Here is a 23046-nt window from a genome sequence, read left to right as displayed (position 1 = left end):
GTTATTTTTTTAGTATTTATATGCATTTTCTGTATTTTAATTTCTTTAATGTTAACACAGTTTCTCACACACACGCACACATATTAAGTTTTTTTTTTTTTTTAAGGATATGAAACATTTATTCAGCAAGGGAGCATTGAGTTAATTCATGGCTCCAGCAGACTAATATTTGAGAGCAGAAGTTCTACAGATGGTGGCGCCAGCCCCTGACTTTGGTAGCAATTCTATAGTTTCTTACTGAACTGACCGACAGCTTCATTATAATAAAAGTAACACTATTTACTTGCTTTCTGTGTAATTCAGTCACATTTTGGAAAAAATTTTGTGGCTTGTACTTCATACTTTAGTACAAAAAGTGCCACACTTTGGCAAAAAATTATTTCTTGATGATTTGGTATTTTATAAATGTGACTTCATGATGTCTAAATATCAATTCAAAAGCAAAACCTGTGGGGAAAAAATAAGTTAGGGAGTGGAAATGGCCAATCAGCCAATAAGTTGTCCTCTGCCGCCATCTACCGGTTATAGTAGTAATTTCTTGTCTTTTTCTTTTTTTTAAATAAAAGTTTTGGTTTGCCACCAAGTTTTAGTTTTCCCAGGTCTTGATTTTTACAAATGGGGACAGTCGTTGAAGGATGAACAAATAATGTTGTGTTCATCACATTAAAAATAACATTTAAGTTGGGTAATATTTAGAGCTTTGAAGTTTTGGAAAAAAGTTGTGTGAAGCTCTTGAAAGTCTTTGAAAATTACTTGAATTCCACTCTCAAAGGGTTGTACGAACCCTAAAATGATAAAACAAACACAAAAAATGTGTCTATTTCTGCCACAATACCATGGTTACTGTTAGCTTTGCTACATAAAATCCATGGTGAATGTTGGTGATTTGTAGACTAAAAAAGCCTTTTATAACTTTGTTCATTGCACAGTGTTTCTCCAGGTTTCCACGTCAGCTTCCCACTAGATCTTGCAGGGCAGATATTAATCGTTTTGCAAATTCAAACACTGGATCTCCCAGCACTGTGTAGTAACGGTGTCTATAAACCTATTCTAAGCTCGCATTGCATTGTCTATTATTGGTCTGAGCTGATAAAATGTCTGTGCTGTGCAACTCAAACAAGATTGAAATGATATCAGAAATGATTTTAAAAAAACATTGTTGAGCAGGTGAACCACAGAGGATGGACAGATTCAAACCGACCAAATGTTTCCTTTAAAGCTTGATGAAAGTTCAAATACATTTTTCTGCTTGTTTAGAATCTAGCCATGCTTTTAAATAATGTAGAAATTCCCTGCTTGGCTTGCAAAATCTTGTTTTTTATCCATATTTATTATTTATTCAAAATCCTCCCAAATTTTTTTTTCTTTTAAAGGCTTGACATTTTGAAATTGAGGGTGGACAATTCTGATTATCTCAAACTGGCCAAATAGCGGCCTATTTAAAGGTTTAGGTTATCAAAACATGAAAATTGTCATTAATCGTTCAAAACCTATAAGACTTTTTTTTCTTCTTCAAAACACAAATTAATATGTATGGCCCTCTATTAAATGTCTATTCACTCAGAACTCTTTAAAGTGTTCATGAAGAGAATGGACTTCCAACGGAGGGGGAGTAATCTCCCGGGTTTCATTAAAAATATCTTCATTTATGCTTCAAAGATGAACAAAAGTGTTATGGGTCTGGAATGACATGAGGTTGAGTTAACGATGACAGAATCTTCATTTTTGCATGTACTGTCCCTTTAATTATTCTGCCTGGCCAATACATCAGTCTATCACTGATATAAATGTACAGATATGGCATACTGTTCTTCTAAGTGTGCAATTGGAAAGGCCTTTATGCTACATTTACACTCTTCTCACTGAGTAACCACCTTCTGAAGGACTGTACGACTGCTTGCTGCGTCAACAGATTTCTTAATGACACAGTCATTTCCATGGTCTCAAAAACTCTACATCCATGCATGATTACAGTCCCCACAAGAAGACAGTAATGGCTCGCCGTAATGGGTCATTAATGCTGTATTTGATTTGATTCATCGAGGAAGCTAAATGGCTGTCTTGTCTCTGGTGGTGTGCTAGGCTCTGGTTTATTGGTGTTTTCATGAAACAGTGAGTCCAGTTTTGCCGAGACTGCTATAATCACTATAATAATGATCCTGTGCCTTTTTCATTAGACATTTAAACCTTTTTTTCTAATATTATGTCCTGAGCAGCGTTTGTTTTTTAATCGCTATAGCCCTTGAGATATGAATAAATAATAGGGGCACTACGAATAGATTTTAAAAAGGCCGTTTATTAATTTTGTCTATGTCCCCAAACAAGTGTCACCAACATTGGCATGCAAGTGATATACGATGTAAGAGAAATTGCTTTTATTTCATTGTTTATCTTAATTTTTGTTTTTAAAGCTGAAGCATCCTAAACCTTCACCATTGTCCAGAACTGTTTTCTTAATTTGTATTTGGAATAAAACAATTTAAAAAATGTAAACCCAGAAATAAAATTTTTATTTTAGTAGCTATTTTCTTTATATAGATTAAAAGAAAATTTCAATGACACATTTTGAAGATTTTGAACGCCTTCAATACATAAAAATGTTACAAAATTCAGACAATATGGCTGACATTGGTATATTAGTTGGATAGGATTGGCCAGTTTTGTTCTAATAGCACAGAGCTTTGTCAGCCTGACTTCCATCCTTTATTCAACTCTCTTGACTTCCTTCAGGCGTAAAGTTGGCAAAAACCGAATCATTCAGCCAATGACTTTTGTAAGGCTTGATTTGAAGATTTTGAGACAAATTTGGCGAGGATGGAATAAAATTTGTTGGTGGAAAAGTGGTGAGATATTGCATCCATTTTTTTTTCCATTCTGTCTCTTCTTAACTCCACAAAGAATAAATAAATGAAGGCCACCATAACCAATTTAAAAGGTCTACAAGAGTAAGTTTTGCATAATTACCAATTTTCCCTAAATTTATGATGCAAAAATTAAGTAAATGCAGGTTAATGTTAATTTTCACGAAGTATGCGGACCTCACAGCTCATAAAACAGTGCGTTATTTATTGACTTGTTGCGCCTGCTCAGAATGATAAGTCAAACACATCGGTCAGCTTCATGTAGATCAGTTGCATCAGTAATGGACTGATTATTTCCACAGCTCAAGCAGTGAGAAAAGTTGTAGAGGAAAGAATCGTGCCCCGCGAGGCACAGATAAATAGTTCTAGCTTAGTAATGCACGCTAACTTCTGCTATTCTTGTCCGAAAACCCGAAAGGTACATAGTCATGCATCCATAACTAAAGGAGACACTTGTTTCTCAACTGGAATGAAGCTAAAAATATTCCCTCTTGCATAACAGGAGTTGTCTTTTGTTCCGGAGGGGGAAGCACATGTCATTAAAATAAACTAAAGTGACTCTTTCCAGACACATGTATTTCCCATTTAAACAAGTGTGTAGTTAAATATATAGTCAGTTAGCCCCGGGGAACAATTAACCTCTGAAATCAGTCAAACATAACAAAACGGTTTCATCCGTTTTCACTCATTTACATTTCTTTCCTTTTCGTCGGCGTATACAGTCCCTTGGCTGTCATCATGCATCACATTTATGGCTCGTTTCCACTGAGCGGTACGGTACAGTTCGGTACGGTACGCAATTATTTGCGTTTCCACTGTCAAAAGTTGTGAATGGTACCAAAAAGCCGAACCGTACCGTACCACTTTTTGGGTACCCTTCCGTTGGGGTACCTAGCACAGTGGAACGGTACTAAAGGGTGGAGCTAGACTCACTGCAGAACGCTGATTGGTTGACAGAGTATCGTCACTTGCGCGAGCTACAAGGGGAATGACAACAAAAGCAGCGCCATTTTTTTAATATACAGTTGGAATATAATAGTATGGTTATTCTTTCACGAAATGTAGTTTTAAGAGTTTTTCAGACGAGAATGTAGTTGTTTAAAGCTCAAATCTGTGGTTTATTTATAATGTTTTATGATAATTTGATCCATTCCAGGCGATCACCGGGCGCTCGGCGCTCATGTTCCCCGCCTGGAACAGCCTTTCCTCGGCTAGTCGTTCTGACGCTTGCCGCTGACTCTGTAGTGGTAATTCGTCTTGTGTAAATTTAACGGGTGATCTTTGGTCTCGTGAATCGATAATTCGTTCCCTGGCCAATCATTTTGGCTGAGGGTTAAGTGAAGTTTCATATATTTAGGCTATTTAACTTTTCCGTTGTAACGTTAATGTTAGACCAGCGCTGAATTTATATATTTGACTGAATTTTTTGCTTTATTTCTTGTATAGCTTCTTGTAACGTTACCTTTTACTTATACTTTTATAATGGCTATTATTGCTAAAACTGAAATTTAACTGGGTTGAGTTTTGTCATTTTTTATTTTATTACAAGATTATCACTGTAATGTTGTTTATTGCAACATTTGTACAAATGCAAATATTGCCAGGAATATGTTTAATATTTTTAAAATTTAAACGAAAAGATCCAGGGTTGTGTTTTATATTTCGTTTTGTTATAAATAGGCTAACGTTAAACATGCAGTAAATAATATAATCAGGTCTATACATTGCCTGAACCACATTTGTGTGCCTATAATGTTTAAAATGTATTTAAATGAAAATGAAAAGGGACAGAGTGGTGTTTTATAATATATTTCGTTTTATTGTTGCCTAAAATGTACATGCAGAGCGAGCTGAGTGACGCTTTCAAGAACGCGCTGTTCCATTTGGAGAATTACCGGACTCGCGTCCTCAGGAGTCATTCTGCTGAGAACTTTGCGTACTTGTTATTGAGAAATGCCTAATGTCGGCGCTTGTCTTCTTGTGACAAACATGCCGAGAAGCAAGGACAAGATCTGCTGTATGCCATCGATTGGTGTTTACTTTGTCGCTTTCTTCTTCGCGCGAAAATGACGTTGACCGCTTCTTTCCGGCAAACACCACGCCTATCAAGTAGGGTACTGTTGGCGGTGGAAACGCTAGCCGGATCATGGTTTACTGACCCGACCCGACCCGAACCGTACTGTACCGTACCGTACCGTACTGCTCAGTGGAAACGAGCCATTACTCAGATTTAAACAGATTTTGGTTCGTGGACGTGACCTAATATTTTCTTGTTGGTCAATTGTTAAAACAATACCAGAGTTACTCAAGTACTGGTGATTTGTTACGGTTAAAAAAAGACATAATATATTGTCAAGTGTTTATTAATTGATTGCCCAATGTTTTTGGCAATCGTGTATTTAACATGGGTAAAATAAGACACAGTACCCCTATTATATAGGGCTTTCTTGAAACCATTAGTTGGTCAGGCAACCTTCTGACAAGTTAGTTATGAGTAAGTTATGTTAGTTATGACTCATCCTTAAATTTACTTAACGAGACAAGACTCGGGCCAGAAACTCATTCTATATAAGTTTGCAGACACTATTGCAGAGAATTCAACTGATATTTCCTTTGTCAACTGACTTCCATGTTTTATTCAACTCTGTTGAGTTTGTTTGGGCGAAATGGTGGCGAAAACCAAAAATCCAGCTAATATATTTTGAGGGGGTTGGTCTGAAGACTGAGACAAAATGGAACCAGATTTTTTATAAGAAAAATAGGAAAAGAGATATTGGAAATAAGGACCATCAATTTGAAAGGTTTTCACGAGTTAGTTTAGCATAATTACCGAGACTTGGGCCAGAAACCAAAATGTTCTTGGACAACAAACAGTAGATTTCAATTGTGTTTTTTTTTTATTGTTACTATATGGGTTTTTATATTGGACTGTGAAGCTTTGGAAGGTGTTGATGGACCCCATCTACTACATCTCTTTTTTGATCATCGTTCTGAATCCCATTCGGACAATCTTTGGCCAAAAAAATAATAATTCTCAGCCTTTTTTTCTTTTCTTCAAAATGTTGCCTTTTTTTAATAAAACTTACCCACATCCAGGTGTTGATAAAAGAGAATGCATAAAGCATTTTTGTTTTAAAGCAGAGGCTCTGTTTTTTTCTTCTTTTGATATGTTGTATGTTAAGATATTCATGCAACAAAATATTCTGGGTGCCATGAAACCTTTGTGAAAAGGATCAACAATGCTGGCGATGGCTGTCAACTTAAAAAAAAATGCTGGTGGGGAAAGAGTTAAAAATATTAGAAATTGAATCATTTAAATGTAATCTCAACTAATAAATCTAAATAATATTATTGAACTCAATACAAATGAATAAAAAAAATTAGCATCTGCAATCTTGTGTAAATATACTAAGCCATTTTTTTTATTGCAATTATGAAAGTAGTTGGATTCAACAATTTATTATTGTTATTATTTGAGATAAAATTTGTACTTGTACTCAACCGATAATTCAAGATCTGTGCCACATCTAATAGAAGTTAAATTCAAAACTATCTCGGTTAAATCTCTTTCCTTCCTTATTACAAAGGAGCTGTCGGTTCCTGCGTGTACAAACGGTTGTCCTCTTTTGTCGTCGTCAGGTGACGGACATCCAGGCCAGAGGGGCCAGTTTGAGTTGGGTGGCCCCGTCACAGACAGAAGGGGACGAGGAGCCCAAAGAGGGAGAAGAAGTTCCCGCGGAGCCCAGCCTCACGTACGAGGTCTTGGTTTCATTCAGCGGCAAGGACGGGAAGTACAAGGCCGCCCACAGGTGAGCGCGTCACGCTGGGCAGGATGTGGAGAAGCTGTGGGTGCAGTTGGGGAACTCGCTGATGTTTTTTGTGGTTTGCTAAAGGGCATCAGCAGGTCACCTGACATCTGCAGCTCTAGATCAACCCTGGAGAGCAAGTTGTTTTGAATGTGTACAGTCTGCAACATTACTACTAATGTTTTCTTTTCTTTGTCTCTTGCTTGTGTCAGTGGTGTGGAACTAAGTGCAACCTTACAAGACTTAAGACCAGCAACGGACTACCACGTCAGGTCTGTGTCGGTTTTTGACTTTGAAATGTACAGCACATTATCAGAATCTGTTTTACACATTCTTGTTTTTACAGTGATGCTCGGTCAAATCGACAGTTGTTGTTTTTCACTCACCCTCATCTTGATTAAAACCCATGTGACCCAAACAAAGATATTTTACATATTGTTCAAGTTGCATTCCATACGATGAAAGCGAATGGAGAGATTAGCTATATTAAATGAATAATTCTTTATAAATAATGTATGGTTGTAGTATTATTATTAATATATAGCTATATTTATTATAAGAAAAAAAAACGTAATATAATTGTATTTATTAAAAAAGTTATATGTAGTTATAATATCATGATAAGAATATAGATTTATATTATTTATGTAGTTAAATATAGATAAAAAATATAGTTTCATATAAAGTTAATTAATAGTTTTATTCTTAATAATAATGTAGTTATATTAGCTATATTATATAAATAATTCTTTAAAAATCTAAATTTCTTTCTAATGTACTTTTAAAATATTAAAACTATATATTTTAAAAACAATATATAGTTGTATTATTATTAAGACTAAAGATTTATCGATTATAAAATAATTTGTTTTCATAAATGAAATTCTTTATTAATTATAGTTATATTTGTTAATTTGTTGTTTAAATAATAATATTAATAAAAATTATAGTTGTTATAATTCTTAATAAAAACATTTTCTTTATTCATGTTAAATATAACTAAAACCCAAAAATATAGTTACATTTAAAGTTAATCTATTATTAATAATATTATACTTGGTAGTTATATTAGTATATAAATAATTCTTAATAAAATTTTCTTTATAAATAATGTTGTTATATAAAAAAAAACCTATTATATATAGTTATATTATTATTTATAACAATAATAATGTTATTAGTAATAAAGAATATTTTATTTATAAATACAATTATTTATTAATAGTTATATTTGCAAAAATGTATATGTAGTTATATTAATATTAATACTACTAATAATATATTTAATAATTTTAAAATAAATGCATTATATATATATATATAAATGAAATGTTACATATTGATTCTTTAAAAACTATTCTTTTGTTTAATATTTTTATTTGTATAGTGTCTCTGTATTCTAATATAAGTGTGTGTGTGTGTGTGTTTAGGGTCCAGGCCACGTGTAACTGTTTACAAGGCGTCCCTTCAGAGCCCGTGAGCTTCACCACTCTGAGCTGTGAGCCCGACACTCCCAGCCCTCCACGCAAAGCCAGCGGCACCAAGAGCAGCCTCGTCCTGCAGTGGAAGGTGTGCATTCACACAATCCCACGTTTCATAGTGAAAACTGACATCAAGTGCATAACATTCAAAAAAATACTTATTCCTAGGCGCCGTGTGACAATGGTTCCAAAATCCAAAACTATATTCTTCAGTGGGACGAGGTATGTCATTTTTCATTATCGCTATTTCGGTTCGTTTTTCTTTTCTTTAATGTAAAGATTAAGCCCATTTTTTAGGAACTGTAAGATTTTTTGCTTTATGTTCATGACAATTAAACATGAAGCAGTTCTCATTACTGTCATGTGAACAAATAGCATTTCTACATTAGTATTTGTTGTACTAAATTTAAACACTGTTTTTAATAGACGCATTACGGCATTGAGAACTAGGGGGAAATGTGCTAAATTATCAAAACAAGTAGTCACTATGACATTTTTTTTTTTTTTTATAATGGTCCAAAAAATAGACTTTATTTATGCAGAACGTAGTTCCTCGGCTGATCTGGGGTCTGTAAGACATGTTCCTGGAACAACAATGTTCCTGTCCTGAGATGTAGTCCTAACCCAACCTGTAACTTCTCCCTAAAATCAGAAGAAGCACTTAACCCCGATTGCAAGCCTAAACTTGACTTAAACTGTAAACGTGTCCCTCGATCTGATTGGTTGATTGGAATGTTGATCAACATGTTTGTTGTACTTGGTAAAGTGCTGATCCTGTGCTCTGTGAACAGGGCAAAGGGACGTCTGTGTTTGAGCAGTGCTACTACGGCCCTCAGAAGCAGTACAGGCTCTCCAAACTCTCCACAGCTTCCAGATATTCCTTTCGGCTGGCTGCCAAAAACGACATGGGGGTCAGGTGTGTATCAGTCGGGATGCTCCTAAAGAAAGACGCCGTACACATTGTGTCATGCAGTGATAAAAGTCCAAAATTAACCATGCTAATGGCAGATCAAATAGAAGAAATAATTACAAATATTTTTGTTACACATTATTTGGTAACACTTTATTTTACAGTGTCATTGTTACATATGTTACATGTACTTACCATAGTAATAACAATAAATAATGCATAATTGCATACAACTAACCCTCAACCAAATCCTCATCCTACCGTAACCCTATAGCAAGTACTTAAATGTAGAATTACAATTGTAACAATGACACCTTAAAATAAAGTGTAACCCATTATTTTAAGGTCTCCGAGTAATATTAACTACATGTACTTGCTATAGGGTTATGGCATGTTGCATGTAATTATGCATCATTTACAGTTATTACCACGGTAAGTACATGTACTGTAACAAGGACACAGTAAAATGAAGTGTTAGCATTGTGTCTGTCTTGATGTCAACGCGATGTTTTCCTCTGGGTAGTGAGTTCAGTGAAGTGGTCCACATCATGACGTCGTGCAGTGTTCCTGCCCCCCCCTTAAGCCCTGAGTTGGTTCAGCCCGGGGTCACATGGCTCTGTGTGCGCTGGCAACGGCCGGCCGGCTCGCCCAAAGAGGACGACATCGGTTACGTGCTGGAGATGGAAGAGGAGGGCTCAGTGAGTGAGATTCACACACACTTTCACAGAAATCACACACACACACACACAACTAGCCAAATCAGCATGAAACGGAAGTTGCAATAGGAAGCCCTGCTTACAGATGGTGTGATCCTCCGTCTCTGTTTTTAGAGGTGGTCAGAGATGCATCATCAGCTGTGTGTGTGTGTGTGTGTGTGTGTGTGTGTTACCAGCTAGGTACAGAATGCTGTTGTGTAATTTAACATATACATGCAGTAGACATTGACAATGTTTTTTTTTTTTTTTTTTTACGGCAGATATTATTTTTGTCTGTAACACTTCACAAGAAGGTTCATTAGTGAACTACATTAATTAGCATGAACTAATAATGAAATGCACTTACACAGAATTTATTACTATTTGTTAATTTCAACATTTACTAATACATGATTAAAATCTTGTTAACATTAGGTAATGCATTGTAAACTAGCATGAACAAACAATGAATGACTGTATTTTCATTAACCAACGTTAACAAATACTGTAACTAATACATTAACTAATGTTAACTAATGAACCTTATTGTAGTGTTACCTTTTTGTCTATTTGTCTGATAAAAGATAAGCAGAATAAAAGTTTAATTGTTTTATTTCTTTTTGACTACCAAAAAATAATCATATTTTTTTTAGTAATTTAATTAAAAAACAAATTAAAAACATTGTATTTTATTAAATTTAAATTATATGATTAAAATATAATTATTTTAGTCATAAAATGACAATAATAACTAAGTTGTTTTGAGAGAAAAATGGAAACAAATGTATATTCATGTTCATAAAAACGTATCAAGCCAAGGCACTCGAGAGTTAGAGTAAATGTATATAAAAAGCCTTTATTGTCTTATATTCGTGTCATGTAATAAACGGTGATCTGTGCCGTCTGGCTTCTAGTGAACGGTCTGAGGATTGTCCCGAAAGATGCGGGTTTGTTTCATGCGTCACAGTGTGTGATTGTGTTCTCACGAATGTGTTGCACAGGGTTACGGGTTCCAGGCCAGTTATGATGGAGACGAGCTGTCACACACCGTCAGAAACCTCCACAGGAGCACTACGTACCGCTTCAGGGTGAGAACACACACACACACACACACACACACACACACACACACACACACACACACACACACACACACACACACACACACACACACACACACACACACACACACACACACACACACACTCACTCACTGGCTGCTGGCCTTCATGACTATACTGGATGTGTGACTCAAGTGTCCACTTATTTTGTTTTTGTTAGCTTGTTCGTTTGTTTGTTTGTTTCTTTTGTTTGTCTTTTTTTTTTTTGCTTTTTCCTTTCTTTTTTTTCTTTCTTTTTTGCTTATTTGTTTGTTTCTTTAGTTTTTCTATCTTTTTTGCTTATTTGTTTTTTTTTCTTTTGTTTTTCTTTCTTTTTTGCTTATTTGTTTGTTTCTTCGTTTGTTTGTTTTTTCTTTTGTTTGTTATTTTAATCTCTTTTTTGTAGTTTTTTTTTCCCTTCATTCTTTTCTTGCTGTCCTTCATTTATTGTATCTTTGTCTTTTCTTGTTCTTTTATTTTTTTATTAGATTTTTTTATTTTCCGTTTGTTCATTCTTTGTCAGTCTTATACTGCTCTGCCCTTTGTTTTCTTTCTTCAATTATGAGTTTCTTTTCTTTCATTTTTGTTGTCTTCCTTGCTTTTCTTTCCTATCGTTGTTTTTTTTTTCTTTTATTTGTTCTTGATTTATTTTAACCTTTTTTTGTTTGACCCCTGAAGTCTTTTCTTTCTTTCTTTCTTTCTTTCTTTCTTTCTTTCTTTCTTTCTTTCTTTCTTTCTTTCTTTCTTTCTTTCTTTCTTTCTTTCTTTCTTTCTTTTGTTTTTTCTTTTGTTTGTACAATCTTTGTCCTTCATTCTTTCCTGGCTGTCTTTCATTTATTTTCTTTCTAGTTCTTTTTGATTAGCTTTGTTCATGAAGTATTTTATTTCATTATCAGTTTCTTTTGTCTCATTCTTTGTTGTCTTGCTTGCTCTATCCTCCTTTTTGTTTTTCATATTTTATTTGTTCTAGTTCTTTCTTCTTTTAATCTTGCTGTTGTTTTTCTTTCCATCATTATCTGTTCATTCCATCATTAGTTAGTTTGTTCTTGTTTTGTTTTCTCTCTTCATCTCCCCGTCCGGGTGGCGATTCACCTGTTTCCAGTGGTCGTGAGATGAAGCAGGTGGTGTTACTGATGCGATCGGTCACTCTTCTCTGGTGTCGTTAGGGATGCGCTGATCATAATCTTCTTTCCAAAAACAAAAGTGTTTTAATGCGCTCAGAACGGCTGTGTGTGTCCTGATGAGAGGAGCTGATTACCTGCCGAGAGCTCACATCCCCAATTACTGACAATTACAGTGACGGATGACATCACAACACCACCGTTTATTTCCGAACTGCGAAGCGCTTCCTCATCCTGCACTTTTGTCAGGGGAAAAGCTCTTTCTGAGCGAGATAAATTGGGTGGTGAATATAAAGGCTTTTAAAAGGCCCTAGAGATTTGCATTTCCTCTGCACCCAGTGTTTGTGTGCGTCATAATGAAGCCTATTTTTAGGACCATTCAGATTTTTTGTGGCATTGTGACATTTTGAATCATTAATGATTCCCCCACACAAACACTCTGCCTAATTTTTCTTTTTCTTTTTCATCATTGCAGGTTGTGGCCTATAACGCGGAAGGGAAGAGTAACCCCAGCGCTGTGTCTGAGTTCACCACGGCCCCTGATAGGCCGAGCTGCCCCTGCAGACTCACTGTGAAGGGCAAACCTCACCCGACCAGTTTCCGCCTGACCTGGGGTCAGTTCAGCATGTTCTGATCACACAAACATTGATCCTTGATCTAAACATCATCTTTAATTTAGTCCTCAATCAACCCTCTACAATGCTAAATTTTCGTGCTAAGCGACTAAAAAATGATGAAATTAAAATGTTTTAAACGGACAGAAATGCAGAAATACTAATCCTTAGTAGCAAGAACTAGCTGAGGTTGCTAATGCCAAAGACTAGATTAACAAGACGCGTCACTCGTATTATTTTGAATGGGGAAAAGTGCAACTCTTAATATGGCGTAATAAAGGCCAATGCACACTGAGTCCGAAATTCGCATCCGAAATTTTTGCACGTTAAAGAACAAATTGAACCTCACGTTATGTCAATCACGCTTGCACACAGTCTACGAAACTTTCGTCCGTAATAAAAAAAATTCGGAACGGGTTCGATTTTCTGCGTTTTTCGCATCCACAGCCAGCATTTTGAGAGGTTTTTTGACAATTCAGAGCCACCGTACAAGCGAACGACAAAATCCAGAATGGCGTCTGACAAGTTGATACACTTCGTCTCGCAGCACAAAGTACTGTATGAAAAACAAAATGCGGATTACAAAGACACTGAATATAAAATATCTGAACTAAGTATCTAGAATATAAACTGTCGTGGTCTTCTATTTAATATGCGGCTCCAGTATCGCTAGCAAAACAACAAACTGTTCCACTGAGATTCTGAGGTAAATTTTTAATTGCTCGGGATAATTTCGCAACTCCTTGATAAGGAGCTGAAACTCTCCTTCCTCTCGGCGCAGTCTCGGGATTGGATGGACACAATATTTCATGTATCTTTTTCTCTTTTTAAGAAGAGATAGCGGAACAAAATCATCCTCACTGCTTGACGAATCCATTTTGTATTTTTTGGGGGGTTTTTCCGCAAAGGTTTAATTAATACGCATCAGACTCAGTGTGCAAGGTTTCTGTGCGTGACGAATTTTAAGGCTGACGAACACGAAAAAACGAATACTAAAATTTGGCCTTAAGTCCCGCCTTCTAAATAAGAGACAATCGCCGATCGGTAAAGTCATTGCGTCACTGCAGCCGTTAGAAGCTCCGGTTTCCATGGAAACAGTCAGACGCACTGCGCATTAGCTTGATCCAGCCTGAAAAAGGTCGTTTTCTGTCATGATTCAAGCTTTTAGAAACAAAATGTATTAGACAGTTGTTGTCAGATTTCATTGGTGATTTGAAATATGAAATTTAATCGTAAGCTTGGCGAACAGTTTTGGAGAAATTTATGTTTCCCCATTGAAAAAGATAGGTGCTACACTTGCATTCCCGAGAGGCGTTTCAAAGATGGCCGCCAAGTGAAATGACTTGTTTTAAAGGGACTTAGCTGATACTAAGGATGTTTTTTATGGTTTCCCCTCAGAGCCTCCCAAAGACAGTGGCGGCTCAGATGTGACGAAGTATGTGGTGGAGCTGTCTGAAGGGTTATGTGGTACGTTCCACTGAGCTTTTCTGGTGTGCTTCCTGGCGTTATTATGGTTATTTCATTGATTTTGTGTGTGTGTGTGTGTGTTTACAGGGTCTTCTTGGAATCAGGTGTACAGCGGTTCGGCTATGGAGTGTGTTTGTGACGGTCTTAGCCCGGGATGTTCATACCAGGCTAGAGTCCACTGCATCAGTGCGGGAGGCGAGAGCCCGGTATGTCACACAGATCATGCCTTCCTTAGTCCCCTGGTGCCATGTTAAACCTTCATTTTAAATAGTGATGACTCATCGCTCATATCGCCTATACAAAATATTGGCTAATGAAATGCTCTCTAGAATGAGAATGTCCCACCACTCTTAACTCTTTATAGTGCTAGCAATGTTATAGGGCTGTGCAACGATTATTCGCATCCAAAATAAAAGTTTGTGTTTACATAATATGTGTACTGTGTATAATTATTTTGTATATACTGTATACATACACATACATGCATGTATATATTTGAGAAAAATGTGTTATATATCAAATATATACATGCATGTGTGTGTATTTTTATATGCAAAATTATACACAGTACACACACGTATATTATGTAAACATAAACTTATATTTTGGGGTGTCTTCATGTCTGTGTGTCCCTTGTGTTTTCTTTCGTATAATTTTAATAAAGCACTTATTGTTTAAACTATTAAAGTTTACATTTATTTTAAATGCAACTATCTGATAGGATTTAAGTATCTTTATATATATAATTTCACAATTCTATTGTCTTTGACATGGTTGAAGTGTATTACACAATGTGTGCTGCATTTTTGGTAAACTAAAATGTACTTGAATCAAATGTCATTTGTATTCAAACTTAAATATGTATATGAAGTATTTAAATATATTTTTAGTTACACATTTGTATTGAAGTTGCAGTTTAGTACATAACTTTCAATGTAATATCAAATAACACTACAGTTTTATAATTGTAAAATTATAATCAAGTACTGTCAACACATTACAAAATTTCGATATTAAAACAGAATTATTTAAAGTAAAACTTCATTACAGAGTGCACTTTTTAAAAGTTGACTTAAGTGTGTTAAGAAAAATACGCCTTTATTTTATTAATATTTTATCTGTAAATACAGTTGTTTTTTTAAAAAAAATTACATGCTTTTAATATTTGAAGTAGTCTCGATCATAACCAGATAACCAAGCATTAAGAATTCATGTTTGAAAAGAGTTCCGGGATGTGTTGAAACTAACGATGTTAACTGTCTTGCTTTTGTCACAAATTATTTTGTAGCAAAAATGTCCAACTCCTTTGTCTTGTCGAGGCTAATTTTATTGCTAACATTTAATGTATTCTAAAAAATGTGCACAATTCAAATGTTAGCACACGTGGTGAAAACATCGTCCATCTCTGTTGAACTGTCACCCTGTCACACAACTTTTTACCGATTCATCTGAAAACACAGACAACACTTAAATAAATGCTGACGAGTTGAGCGCAAGTACAGACATATTGAAAACACAGAAGAGTGCGGGGCTGACGTCATCGTCCCGGTTCATCACACAGAGTGCTTCTGGCAAGCGTCTGGCAGTGATTCCTCTCTTCCGTCTCCTGATCCCAGCTGTAATGGCATTGCTGGCGGTTTACAGATGTATATCTGCATGCGCACAGCTATGACTCACGTTGGCAGCCGCTGGGTTTCACATGTGAATGCGAGAGGATGCTCACATGGCTGTGATCTGCTGTCTGTGTTTCTGCCGTGCCCACACACACACACACACACTCTTCTCATCCAGGAGGGGGAACACCATTAAAGGGGATCAAGATTCTCATGTCTTTCTGATTTCTCATGCTTGTTGTTTTCAGTTGACGGAGGCCTTGCAGGTCCAAACGCCAGCCGTTCCTCCTGGTCCATGTCAGCCGCCCAGGGTCGTGGGCAAACCCAAAGCGAGAGAGGTGCAGATACGCTGGGGTAAGCTGGGCCTTTGTTACCCCTTTTCCACCAAGGCAGAGCTGGTGCTGTTTCGGAGCCAGAGCCTAGTTTCAAATCGGTTCTTTGTTTTCGACCACCAAAATCACCAGCTCCGAACCAGTAAAAGTGGTTCTTAAGTAGCACCAAATCATTGCTGGTCTAGAAGTAAGAACCGCTTACGTCAGTGGCTGGGGGCGGGGTTACCGTGACCAACAAGACAAACAGAAACTTGTGACCGCCATTTTTTAAATAGCAGCTAATTGTGCTAATAGCAGCTCGATTGTAATCTCTGTTAATGCAAGTTACGGCGAGCTGCACGAACGTGCTGAATTCGCCATGTTTGTATACCGATGTAGGTTTGCAAAGCCATAAGCATAAATAGTAACGCAACGACCGCCATTGTTGATGGAAGGCTTGTTCGAGATGCATCGGAGCGGCATGGACTGATCGGAGCTGCGGGAGTGTTTGGAGAGCACACGACTCCTTCTGCTTTTGGATCGCTCTCGCAGTTCGAGATTCACAGTGCAGAACCATCTCGATGAAGCCTGGTGTGTTTGTGTGTGCCGCGCTAGCGTTGCTGGGCAACATGAGATGTATACAGTGACGTAAGATCTGGCTCTGTGATGGCTCTCTAGCCTGTGGAAAGGCAAACCGGTTCTTTGAAAGCTCGTCAGTAGAACCAACTCCGAACCGGCACTAGCTCTAGCTCTGAACCAGCACCTGGTTCTTGTTGGTGGAAAAGGGGTATGTGTGTGTGTGCTTATTAATTGTGTATAAACAATTAAAAGGTTAGTTCACCCAAAAATGAAAATTCTGTCAGTATTTACTCACCCTCATGTTGTTCCAACCCCGTAAGACCTTCGTTCATCTTCACAACACGAATTAAGATATTTTTGATTAATCTGAGAGCTGGATCACTCCTTCATAGGCTTCTTCAGGGATTGAAACTTGCCAGCCCCGAAAAGTTATTAAAGACATCGTTAAAATAGTCCAAGTGACTACAGTGGCTCAATCTTAAGTTTATCAAACGATGAGAATACTTTTTGTATTGCAAGTTTAAATCCCTGAAGAAGCCTATGGAGGAGTGATCCAGCTCTCAGATTTCATCAAAAATATCATAATTCATGTTCCGAAGATGAACGAAGGTCTTACGGGGTTGGAACAACATGAGGGAGAGTAAATACTGACAAAATTTTCATTTTTGGGTGAACTAACCCTTTAAGTGTGTATTTGGGGCTAATCGGGGGGAGGGGGCTTGAGTGGTGTATTTCACACTACAAGTGTTTGGGGAAAGTTACTTTTAAATGTAGGTTTTAAATGTTACCTAAAAAAGTAACTAATTGCATTAATTAGTTATTTTTTATGGAAAATAATGTGTTATGTTACTTTGCTTTACTTTTTCTCACATGGGCGGGGCTTGTTTGTTTGTTTTTTAAACAAGCAATTGAATAATTTACTCATTTTGTTAAATATAAAATATTAATATAAAATTAATGCTACTTTATTAGTTACTTGTAACGCAAGTTATGTAATCAGATTACTTTTCTCTTGTAATGCATTACCCCAACACTGTACACTGCTGTTTAAAAGTTTATAATCATTTTTTAATGTTTTTATAATAAGACTCTTATGCTCATCAATGCTGCATTTATTTGATCAAAAACATAGTAAAGAATATGCAAACTTGTTTTTGTAATTGCGACTTTCTATCTCACAAGTGAGTGTGAGTGCGTGGGTGGTGTCAGAATTGCAGGAAATAAACTCGCAATTGTGAGGGGAAAAAATCTGACTTTTGAGAAGTTGCAATTACCTTTTGTAATGTTTATTTGGTGGCAGAAACAAGCATCCATTAAAAAAAAGACTCAGGTCTTCAGTGTCACATGATCTTTGAGAAATCAAGCATTTTTTTTTATTACCAATGTTGTGCTGCATTGGTAAATTGTTATAATCATTTTAAATTATTAAAATTAATTTAATTTGTCTTGTAAAAATGTAAAAGTATTCTCTGTCACTTTTGACCGATGTAATGTGCCCTTGCTGAATACGTGGTATTTCAGATACATGTGTGCTTTTAGAGGGAGCATAATTGATGCATCTAAACGCTTTCTCTCGTTACATCTGTTAGCGCCCCCTCTGGTGGATGGAGGAAGTGCAGTGTCTTCGTACAGCGTGGAAATGTTCGCTCCACAGGTGGAGGAGAGCAGGGAAGTGTACCAGGGCTGTGAACTGGACTGCACAGTGGGCAGTTTACTGCCCGGGAGAACCTACGCTTTCCGGATCAGAGCTGCCAACAAAGCTGGGGTGAGCGCAAGCCTTACAAACGTCACAGACTTAAGTTTCGTAGATGCTAATAATCTGCTATTTTCATTAAATGCGCCACATATAGTTTTACGTCAGCTAGCAAGTGGTTTCATATCTTGTTTGTGTTCAACAGTACGGCCCTTTCTCGGAGCGCTCTGAGGTCACGACAGGTCCGGGGGCCCCTGAGATGTGTCGGGCCCCTCATGTCACCTGTAAATCACCCACGTGTGCTGTGGTCAGCTGGGAGGTGAGAATATCCCATGATGCAAAGTGTTCTTTCTTTATCAAGCAACTCTTTAGTAGCTTTGAGAGTTCAGGTTCATTTTAGCAAATTATTTAGCTGTGAGTGAATAACAATTATTACCGTTAACTAAAACCATTAAAAAGAAAAGATTACTTGATGATAAAACATTAACTGAAATAAATGTATGTATGTGCTATATATATATATATATATATAAATATATATATATTATTATTATTATTTATTTTTTTATACACTTTGAAACTAACTTATTTGATTTCAGCTAGTTGCCAAACGAACATTTCTCAATTTTCATTTAGTTGAAGTACTAATATAATTAAAACTAAACGCACAAAAACTTAATTTGAACAAAACTTTAAATGGCAAAAAAAAAGTCATAAACATGTAACAAAATTACTAAAACTATTACATTAACTTATTACATTAAATTACATTAAAATATGAATAAAAATGTAATGATATTAAAACAACACGACTACATCAGAATCTAATTTGAGTGATTTGAATGTTTAATTTAATTTGTAGCATATTTTTTCTGCAATATTTTTTATTCAGTTTGTTTTTAGCTATGAGCTTTTATTTAAATAATATCATATTTGGAAATAACTATTCCCCCCTTAAATAGTTTTGTAGAGCTTTTTTGCTTTTTGGTTCTTTTTAATCGTTTTTGTTTGGTGTTTTTGCTTTTCATTTGTTTACATTTTTTTTTTTTAGTTTGTTCTGTTTTTTGTTTTTTTTATTGCTTTTTGTGTGGTGTTTGTTTTCTCACACGTGTTTGTCCCCCCGCAGGCCCCTGCCTGTAACGGAGCGGCGGTCTGCGAGTATCGTGTGGAGTGGGGGGCGGCAGAGGGCAGTATGCAGCTGTGTTACACTGGTGCTGCTCTGTCCCATGAGATGAGGGGGCTGCTGCCTGCCACCAACTACTTCTGCAGAGTCCAGGTGAGGAACCAATGCTATCATGCTAATGCTTATTTCTGCCAAAATAGTGTTCAAGTATTTGAGCTGTTGATGGGAAGATATGATGTAACAAACCAGGAAATAGCAGTCTGGTGGCTGATTATGCTTTTACTTCCTGTAAGTGCAAAACAATCAGCTTGATTATTCATAAACATTAGATGACTTGGCAAGTGCCAACTTTATATTGTCAGCGCCACCCAGTGGTTGACAGAGACAAATATAGAATTTTTTTTTTTTCTGTGAGCTTTAAAAAGTCGCTCTTTATTACTGTATGGAGGGCTGTTGTCTAATAATACTTGGCTGAAATTTTGTCCCTTGGTACAGTTTGTAATTATATTAAAAAATTGCTCAATCCCTTACTGTTACTTCAGATTCACAAGAGCGATACATTTCTAATTCAGTCTTAGGAACTGAGTTTAAAATAGAGTTGTTTCAATAATTAGAATCAGTAGTTAATCAATTCTTTTTCAGTGCATTGACTGTTGCATGTTAGTTTAGTGGAATTAGTCTTGACGAGTTTTCTGCTGGCTCTACTAGAATGCACTAATGAAGGTTGAAGATTAAAGTTGTACTTGATGTTCTTGTCAGGCCTGTTCAAACTCTAGTCACTCACTGACTGTGTGATTGATGCCTATTATTTTGTTTTATGCAATTGCTTTTTGTTTTGTTTTGGTTTTATTTAGCTTTTACTTTTGTTTTCTTGTATTTGCTTTTTTTTAGTTTTCTAACACTTTTGGTGTGTCTTTGCATTAACTGAAGGTTAAAGATAAAAGGGTTTATTTGATGTTCTTGTCAGGCCTTTTCAAACTCTAGTCACTCACTAAGTGTGATTTATGCCTATTATTTATTTTTTTGTATTTGCTTTTTGTTTTCTTGTATTTGATTTTGTTTTGCTTTGCTCATTCATTTTTTGTATGTCTTTTGTTTTTGCTTTTTGTTTTGTTTTCTAATGTTTGATTTTGTTTAGCTTTGTTCGTTCACTTTTTGCATATGCTTTTTGTTTTTTAGTTTTTGCTTTTTGTATAGGTTTTTTTATTTTTGTTTTGTTTTCTTGTATTTGCTTTTTGTTTTGCTTTGTTCATTAATTTATGGCATATGCTTTTTGTTTTTTGTTTTTGCTTTATGAATAGGTTTTTTTGTTTTTGCTTTTTATTTAGTTTTCTTGTATTTGATTTTGTTTAGTTTTCCAACACTTTTGCTGTGTCTGCATTAACTGAAGGTTAAAGATGAAAGGTTTCTTTGACGTTCTTGTCAGGCCAGTTGAAGCTCTCGTCCCTGACTGTGTGATCTGTGCCTCAGGCGGTGAATGTAGCCGGTGTGGGGCTCTTCAGCGACGCTGTGCTCTGCCAGACGCCCTGCTCTGTGCCAGCGACGGTCAGCAGCGTCCACGCTCTCCGCGAGTCCGAGATGAGAGTGGAGTGCAGGACTACGGAGGATGAGGAGGAGGAGGATGAAGAGGAGGATGAAGACGCCACTCCTCTCCTCTACTCTCCGTCCACATGCCTCGGGCTGCGCTGGGAGGCGCCGTGTGATCACGGATCAGAGATCACGTCTTACCTGATCGACCTGGGAGAGAAACAACCCATCCTTACAGGGCCCGTAACCAAATACATCATCCAGAATCTGCAGCCCGACACCACCTACAGGTACAAGCAAATCAGTGATACATAACACTGGCAACAGCAAACGTGCAGTGAGACCGGTATAGTCTGTTTTTGCGAATGTATGAACGGTTCTGTATATATCTTGATATATATTGTTATTGTGAAAGATTTTAAAAGATTTTGGTCATATCGCGCACCCCCTATATATACTATTGGTTAAAAAAAACAGCACTCTTGCTAGTGTGATATTGGTAAACTATGTCATAGGATACAAATATAAGACAAAAACCCATAGAGGGGCATATTATGCCCTCATATCTTGAATTCTAGTGCCATTTTTACTGCATATAGCCTATAGGCTTATACATTATTTACGTCACTAAACTTCATGCAATGTAAGATGACGTACAGGTCTGGGCCCAGGGCGGGGTGCGTTAAAAGCGTTAATCATTTTAAGTTGAACATGTTTTTTTTAAATAATTAATCACACCAAATAAACTTTTTTAAACCAACAGCTCTAATTTTAAAATGTAATTTATTCCTGTGATTAAAGCTGAATTTTCAGCATCATTACTTTAGTCTTCAGTGTCACATGATCCTTCAGAAATCATTCTATGATGATGATTTGATGCTCAAGAAACATTTATTATTATTATCAATGTTGAAAACTGTTATGCTGCTTAATATTTTTGTGAAAATCGAGATGTACTATTCATTCAAAAGTTTGGGTTACGACTTAATATTTTCATTCACCAAGAATGCATTAAATCGATCAAAAGTGACAAAGACATTTATAATGTTCAAAAGATATCTCTTTTAAATAAATATTGGAACTTTTGAAAGTTTTGAACTTTCTATTCATCAATTAATGTATCATGGTTTTTACAAAAATATTAAGCAGCAAAAACTCTTTTTCACATTGATAATAATAACAAATGTTTCTTGAGCAGCAAATCATCATATCAGAATGATTTCTGAAGGATCATGTGACACAAGACTGGAGTAATGATGCTGAAAATTCACCTTTGATCAAAGGAATAAATTATATTTTAAAATGTAATCACATCGAAAACAGTTATTTTAAATTGTGGTAATATTTCACAGTATTGCTGTTTGATATATTTTTTTAATCAAATAAATGCAGCCTTGGTGGGCATATTTTCTTTAAAAAAGAAATAAATAAATCTGAATTATTCCAAGCTATAATAAGCCCAGCTGTGACGGATTGAATCTTGTGTTTGAAGGATAAGGATCCAGGCTCTGAATAGTCTGGGTGCAGGACCCTTTAGTCACACCTTTAAACTGAAGACCAAGCCACTGCCCCCCCTCCCTCCCCGTCTGGAGTGCACCGCCTCCAGCCACCAGACCCTCAGGCTCAAGTGGGGCGACGGCCCGGGCAAGGCCCAACCCACCGATTCCCTACAGTACCATCTCCAAATGGAAGATAGAAATGGGAGGTAAGTTGCTACGTTATCTGTGCCTTTGTTAAAATCAACCAATTATACATTACCATTCATACGTCTGGAGTCAGTGAGATTGGGGTTGAGGCGATGTCAGTTCTTATGTTTTAAAATATATCTATTTTAATTTTGACAGAGTTTTATCCCCAAGTTAGCGTTTTGCAATGGGAGCGATTTTTTGGGAAATTATTATTATTATTATTTATTTTTTTGCATCATGCATTTTATAGATTTGTAAGTCCTTTTCTTCCACGTATAGATATATTGATGACATGCGTATCTTTATGGAGGATCTTGATGCTCAGGAAATTGTCGATTTCAAACAATTTTGTGGACAATTTAGAACTTTGAAAGTAGATTCTCCACGAGTACATTTTCTGGATATGTGGGTGTAGAAAAATCGAAGGCAGTCTTATCTAAAAAAATTATTTACCAAA

General features: G+C 36.2%; 1 protein-coding gene across 8 annotated transcripts in view; it reads left to right on the top strand.

The window, feature by feature from the left end:
* fndc3a (fibronectin type III domain containing 3A) overlaps positions 1–23046 on the top strand; it is a 95419-nt gene that overhangs the window by 62589 nt on the left and 9784 nt on the right. For all 8 annotated transcript variants that reach the window (XM_077207722.1, XM_077207720.1, XM_077207723.1 and 5 more), the window contains 16 exons: positions 6501–6670; positions 6880–6939; positions 8098–8236; positions 8317–8370; positions 8940–9064; positions 9582–9756; positions 10755–10841; positions 12450–12588; positions 13987–14055; positions 14143–14261; positions 15917–16022; positions 18148–18323; positions 18457–18570; positions 19378–19527; positions 20845–21191; positions 22394–22606. In XM_077207722.1, the coding sequence (XP_077063837.1) occupies positions 6501–6670; positions 6880–6939; positions 8098–8236; positions 8317–8370; positions 8940–9064; positions 9582–9756; positions 10755–10841; positions 12450–12588; positions 13987–14055; positions 14143–14261; positions 15917–16022; positions 18148–18323; positions 18457–18570; positions 19378–19527; positions 20845–21191; positions 22394–22606 (2243 nt within the window). The remainder of the gene's footprint in view (positions 1–6500; positions 6671–6879; positions 6940–8097; positions 8237–8316; positions 8371–8939; positions 9065–9581; positions 9757–10754; positions 10842–12449; positions 12589–13986; positions 14056–14142; positions 14262–15916; positions 16023–18147; positions 18324–18456; positions 18571–19377; positions 19528–20844; positions 21192–22393; positions 22607–23046) is intronic.

The sequence above is a fragment of the Siphateles boraxobius genome, unplaced genomic scaffold, assembly GCF_051911475.1.
Source record: "Siphateles boraxobius isolate OS27281-9 unplaced genomic scaffold, OSU_SipBor_1 6, whole genome shotgun sequence".
Classification (NCBI taxonomy): Eukaryota; Metazoa; Chordata; class Actinopteri; order Cypriniformes; family Leuciscidae; genus Siphateles; species Siphateles boraxobius.
This window is presented reverse-complemented; position numbering and strand designations above follow the sequence as displayed.